The sequence below is a fragment of the Manacus vitellinus genome, unplaced genomic scaffold, assembly GCF_001715985.3.
Source record: "Manacus vitellinus isolate BGI_N305 unplaced genomic scaffold, ASM171598v3 scaffold_127_pilon, whole genome shotgun sequence".
In the NCBI taxonomy this organism is placed as follows: domain Eukaryota; kingdom Metazoa; phylum Chordata; class Aves; order Passeriformes; family Pipridae; genus Manacus; species Manacus vitellinus.
Window position 1 is genome coordinate 228,497 of NW_021938935.1, and position 6,445 is coordinate 234,941.

General features: G+C 61.3%; 1 protein-coding gene across 1 annotated transcript in view; it reads right to left on the reverse strand.

Moving 5' to 3' along the window:
- SYT7 (synaptotagmin 7) overlaps nucleotides 1-6,445 on the reverse strand; it is a 21,309-nt gene that overhangs the window by 13,508 nt on the left and 1,356 nt on the right. Inside the window, exons 2-5 of the mRNA XM_029965957.1 lie at nucleotides 4,357-4,460; nucleotides 2,251-2,330; nucleotides 977-1,108; nucleotides 225-431 (exon numbers count right to left, since the gene is read on the reverse strand). Of these exons, the coding sequence (XP_029821817.1) occupies nucleotides 225-431; nucleotides 977-1,108; nucleotides 2,251-2,330; nucleotides 4,357-4,460 (523 nt within the window). The remainder of the gene's footprint in view (nucleotides 1-224; nucleotides 432-976; nucleotides 1,109-2,250; nucleotides 2,331-4,356; nucleotides 4,461-6,445) is intronic.

Genomic DNA, 6,445 nt, shown 5'->3' on the forward strand with positions numbered 1-6,445 from the left:
TGGTCCTGAGAACCTACTGGTGGCCCCAGGAACCTGCTGGTGACCTTGGGAAAATATTGATGGCCCTGAAGACCTGTTGGTGGTCCTGAGAACCTATTGGTGGCCCCAGGGACCTGGCGGTGACCTCAGGAACACGTTGGTAGCCCCGGGGACCTGATGGTGGCCCCCATCCAAGTGCATCCCTCAGAGGGGAGCGTCTCCGTGCCAGTGGCGTGCTCACTCACTTGGACAGGCTGAGCTTCCCTGCGGCCAAGTGGCTCTGCACCGTGTGCCAGCGGCCTCGTGCCGCCTTTCCCGCTCCGGGCTCGCTGTGGGCGGACACGCTGCTCCTCATCCCGTCCTCGCCGAGCCGCTGCTTGTCCCCAGGCCGGTCCCCGGATAAGCCGGAGGCGGCCGACGCCGTCAGCTTGGCCCCTGATAACAGAGAGCCACTGGGCCGGGCCAGCGGCCGGACACCCCCCAGGACACATACGGAGCCGGACGGACACACGGACGGACGTGGGAGAGGAATGAGGGGAGAGGGCAACAGAGCCAGACGGACAAGAGACGGACAGACAGACAGAGAGAGAGAGAGAGACATCAGCACTGCCAAAAAAAAAAAAAGGGGGCCTGGCCAGGGGGCGTGTGGGGGGCCTCTGAAAACCGTCCAAAAGAAAGTGGGGAGATGGGAAAGGGGTCGGGAATTGGGGTCCCGCTCGCCGGCAGCCCGACCCCGCACCGAGGGGGTGCCCCCAACGCGCAACCCCGTCCTGGGGGGACATCCCAGGAAACCCCGGGAAAGCGGGAAGGAGGGGTTGCTCGTCTCCATGGGGAGGCCCATGGGGTGGCGTGCGGGGAGCCTGGGAGCAGGAGGAGGAGGAAGAGGAGCAGGAGGAGGAAGAGGAGCAGGAGGAGGAGGAGGAGGAGGAGGAGGAAGGTGAGAGGGTACTGCCCAAATACTCACTACACGGAGCAAACCCGGCAAGGAGAGACTCACTTGAGGGAAAGGCGCGGATCACCGTACGGAGCGTAAGGAGAAATGTTTAGGATAAACTCCTTGGGAGGGTAGGAGCTCCATTTCTGCTGCACTGTGTTGTCATTGTTATTCCAAAAGTCTCTGTCTAGATCGCTACAGCGGCCGGATTCCAGGGGAGAAAAGAAAAGGGAAATACAAGAGAGAGAAGCTGAATTCCTGCGGGAAAGGGGAAGGGAAAGCAGCGCTCTGGCCCCGAGCGCCAGGATCCTGCGGAGAGAGACGGGGAGCGCGGCTGCCCATCCCTGGGACACCGACACACACACACACACACACACACGGACGGGGACAGACGGATGGATGGAGCAGGGAAGAGCTGTGGAGAGACAGGAGCGGGCAGCTCCACCGGCTGGGAAGGAGAGAAGGATGGTGGGAATTAAGGAGCGAGCGTGGTGCCGGCACGGCATTCCCGTGTGTGTCCATGTTGCCTCCTCAACAGGTCCTGGAAGTGCACCCTGCATGGTTAACCACGTGTTGGAGACCCTTCCGGATCTCTTCCTGCTGCCAGCATGGAGCCTGGAATTCCTGGCTCCGGGAAGCCACCAGATCTGTGTGCCAGGGACTGGGGGCCCAGAGGGTTCCTGCTGGGAGACTGGAAAAGCTGCCGCTGCCCGGCTCTCCCAGCCCTCGCCAGGGCCCACCTGCAGCTCTGGGATGATCCCGGCTGTGCCGGAGCTGGGGAGGGAAAGCCACGTGTGCCGGGATTCAGGAGGGGATGTGCTTCCCACTCCACTTCCAGCGCATCCCAGCTGGGCTGGGAGCAGCATCCAGGTGCCCGAGGTACCCCGGACACCTGCACCCCAACAACACCGTGGGAGGAGGTTTTCCATAGCCTTATTCCAGGCAGGAGCTCTTTCCCTGCTACTGGTCCGGCTCCCTCCTCCCTGGAGCCCCGTGGGGGGTTTCCAGAGGCAGTACTGGATCTGGGATATCCAGGAGAGCCCCTCCAACTTCCAACCCCACACTTCATTCCCTACCCAGAGCCATGAGACACTTCAGCTCTGCTCTCCTTCCTGCACGGAATGCCCCCGGGATGCAGAGCCATCTGCACACCCAGACCTGGAGCATCCCTGGGCTGAGGCTCCTGTGGCTCCATGCTCTGGCTCCGTGGGATACACAAGGATGCGGGAAAGACCCACCAGCTCTCCCAGTGTCCTGGAGCCCCTTTCCCACTGGGAGTGGGGAACCAGGGAATGGCCACCTCTGTCCTTCCTCTCCCCCCCAGTCCTGGCACCTACTTGATGGTTTTCTTTTCGCTGCGGCCTCGGCTGGAATCTGGAGTTCCCACGGTCTCCAGGGAAGTCTTGTAACGCTTTCCCTATGGAAAAGGCAGGAGGGAGGAATGAGGAAGTGGCAGGGGACCCCTGGAGTGTCCCAGCAAAGGATGGGAGCTGCCTCCATCTGCTGAGTTCATCCCAGATTTCACCTTTTTCCCTTATTCCCTCGCAGTCTCCAGGTCCCATCCCACCCATCCAAGCAGCAAAATTCCCAGTTACTCCGTCCCGTGATCCCTGGGGGCTCGTGCCCCGTGTCACCCCAAGGACAGGATGGTCACCGCCTCCAGTGTCCCATTCCAAGGCCTCACCGGGAAGCAGTGGATAATTTTAGGCTTAATTGAAGCTGGATTAATTGAGTTCACCTTTCCCAGTGCCCGGGAAGCACTGCCGTGGGATAATGAAGCCGGAGCTGGCTCCTAACTGGGGCTGGTAATCAGGACACTCTGGCGGGTTCCGCGCGCTCTGAGCCCGGAGCGCAATTAGCGCCAATTAGACAACAATTAGGAGCCGAGGAGGCTCCAGGTGGGAAGGGACCAGCTCCCGCAGCAGGATGGGCTGGAGAACCGGCCCTTCCACCACGCTGGGCCTGGAGCTGGGAGCATCCCCCCTGCATCCAGCCTGCCCAGAGAATGGGAATATTTCTCCCTTCTCCTCCTTCCCAGCCTCTGCAGCTCCACACGGAGCTAAATCCTTGGAATGCTGAGACACCTGTGCTCTTGGCACAGTGTCCTTGGGCTGATCCAGCTGGGAGCTGCCAGGGTGTTGGAACTCCTTGGATGCCCGTGGGCTAATCCTCCTGGGAGCTGCAGGAATGTTGGATGTCCTTGGATGTCCATGGGCTAATCCTGCTGGGAGCTGCAGGGGAACACCTGGATCTCTAGCTGTCCACAGGCTGATCCTGCTGGGATATTGGATGCCCATGGGCTGATCCTGCTGGGCTCTGTGGGGATGTTGGAACGTGGATGCCTTTGGACTAATCCTGCCAGGAGCTGCAGGGGAACACCTGGATTTCCTTGGATGCCCATGGGCTAATCCAGCTGGGATCTGCAGGGATGTTGGATGTCCTTGGATGCCCATGGGCTAATCCTGCTGGGCTCTGTAGGGATGTTGGATGCCCTTGGATGCCCGTGGGCTAATCCTACTGGGAGCTGCAGGGCAACACCTGGATCTTCTTGGATGCCCGTGGGCTAATCCTGCCAGGAGCTGCAGGGATGTCAGACCTCTCTGGATGTCCACAGGCCATCCTGGAGGGAGTCGTCCCTGAGCCCTGGGCTCATCCCTGTCCCTGCTCAGGGCTCGTGAGGACACGGCCCTCCTGGCAGTGGCCGCGTGGGCACATCCCAGAGCCGGGCCCGCCGGGCTTGGCTGTCATTCCCACGTAGCCGTTCCAGCTCCGGGTGCTGCCGAGGGCCGGTTGGGATTCGCCTTCCCGGCCAATTTACACTTGTTTGTTCCCCTGCCAGTTCGTCCTCCTCCTTTCCAGTGCTTATCCCTGCCTCTCCACACCTCCTGGAGGGCACCTGGAAGCCTCTTCCCACCCAGCACCCCCACGCTGCCTTACCCCCGGCCGGATCCCCTCTCCCATTCCCGGGGGGAATGCTGCCTTCCCACGGCTCAGGGCGGGCATCTCCCACACGGGAAGCGCCGCTGCCGTCGGAGCACTTGACCCAGATTCGATTCCGACGGCGAAGGAAACGTGGCCGAGCACGTCCTGCTCCCCGGAGAGCGGGAGGAGGAGGAGGAGGAAGGGAGGGAGCGCTGCCCCGATCCACAGTGGGAATGCAGAGGGGAGTGGGCGGCAGGGACGGCTCGTGGTGCCAGGGACGGGCTGGCCGCCTTCCCACGGGGCTTTTCCAGGCGGGAGCGTGCCCAGCAGGACAGGGGCCAGCTCGTTCCGGCTCGTCACCAACATATATCCAGATATTTGGAAACTTCCCTTCGCACCACGTGAACCTTTCATTATCCCAGCCAGAAAAACCAGCCCGAAGGAAAGGTGCAGCCAGGGAATCCCCGGCAGCGGGAATTGCCCCCCGGCCGGGGAAGGGGGCAGGGAATGGTGGCACTCACCATCTTGCGCTGGCACCACTGGCAGATCCCGCAGAGGACGATGGTGGCACTAAGGCTGACGGTGATGATGGCTGAGACCAGCAGCACGTCCCGGGAGGGGCTCCCTGCGGGACACAACAGGGGGGTCACAGGGGATTCCCGGGGTATTCCTGCTGGGAGTGGGGGCGCACCACCCACAGGGAGCATCCGGGAGAGCCGGGAGAGGAGAGGCAGGGAAAACACAGCTCCTTCCCCTTCCCGATTTCCAGGCTTCCCCTTGTCCAGCCCTTCTCCTTTCCTCCCTCTTTGCCTTCCTAATGCTCGTCCTTTCCTCATCCTTTCACCTTCTCCAGCCCCCTCCCCTTTTCCTTCCCCTTCCTTCCTCTTCCTCTTCCCTCCCTTCCAGACAAGCAACCCCAGTTTTGTCCCTGGATCCATGCCCTGCATCCACCCCCCGGTCAGGATTCCCTCTTTGGCTCAACCGGTCCCACACGGATTCGCCCCAAGCAGCAGCATCTCCCATGGGGACAACCCTGGGGACCCCACAAACGGATGGAGACCACTCCACTGCATCCAGCACATCATATCCCTGCTCCCAGCCTGTGGAATGGCCCTAGAACTGTGGGAGCATGATCACGGATCTAAGGTGGCTTGGGGGGGGTCCAGCGGGACCCCAGGACTGGCTCAGCCTTAATTCCAGGTAGGACCTCAGCACAACATCCCTGTGGACACCTCGCACCCCGCTGGGATGGGGGCCGTCCATGGAGTCGGGAAGCGGCGGCGGGAGCTGTGCTGCGGTATAAATATTAAACAATAATTGTTAATAATTAATTCGCCTGCAGACCTTTGTTATTGTAGCAGATTTTGCCGGCGGCTCCGGGGCCTGGGTGAGTCAGAGGGGACCGGGAGAATGGATTGGGATTCTGGAATCCACCCCCCGCCCCTGCACTTGGAAAAGCACCCACAGCCCCCCCACCTCGGGATGAAAAGGAGGAAAAGGGATGGTGACCACAAAGAGGAGTTTTATAGAAATCCATTCAGGATCAGCTGAGGGTGGTGGGATGAGGGTGGGATAAGGGTGGGATCCTGGGGGGGATTTAGGGAACAGGGCTGGATGTCCCACCAGCACTCCCTCCATCCAAAGGCAGCTCCTCCATTGCTCCCGGATCACGAGGAGCCTGTGTATAAAACTCACATAGCAACTGTTGCCTAGGAGGGAATTTGGGACCAGCCCTTAATTTCAAACATTTATAAACCCCGGCTGGATAAGCTGCTGGGGGAATGGAAAGAGCTGGATCTGGCGGGAAGGGCTTGGGACCCCCTCCTCGGGATCCCGACCAGTTCAAGTGGGACATGGGCTTACTGGGATTGGGGGTGACCCCCCCAAATGCTACCTCAGCCCCCTCAGCACTTTCTGATCCGACTTGGGAACACGGTGACCCCTCTGGCTTATCCCGGAGCTTCCACAAGCCCTTCGCTCCCTGCGGGGTCATCCCCAAATTAATCTGCAGGGAGGGAATCAAAGGAGAAGGAGAGGAAAAGAAGCCACCACGGAGAGGGATATTAGTGAGTTCCAGGGGCCAAGTTCCTAGAGCCGAGGTGCCACCACACGCCCAAGCCTGGCATCACCCGGTGATCCCGACGGATATACCAGCGGGAATCTGCCTGGGGGTCTTCCCCGGGCACGGTGGGTGTTCCAGCCCTTCCCACTGGGAACACTCATCCCTCAGCCGTATCCCGAGGGCGGGGGTAGCGATTCTGGGGGTGTCCCTGTGCACGAGGGGGTTCCAGCCCTTCCCGGTGGAAACATGGATCCCTCAGCTCTGTCCCCAGGCTGGGGGAGGGATTCCGGTGCCGTCCCTGTGTCCAGGGCGGGTTCCAGCCCTTCCCGGTGGGAATACACATCCATCAGCCCTGTCTCCAGGCCGGGGGGGCCATTCCAGCCCCCCGACCGCTGCCGCCCTCAGCAGGAGTTCGATGGCTCGTTTTCCAGGCAATTAGCACTTGGTTAATTAAAGAACCGGAGCCGCTCGGAGCTCCCGGAGCGTCCCCAGCCCTGGGGCGCGGTGTGGGGTATCCGCGCCGCTTGGAATGCTTGGAACGGGAATGC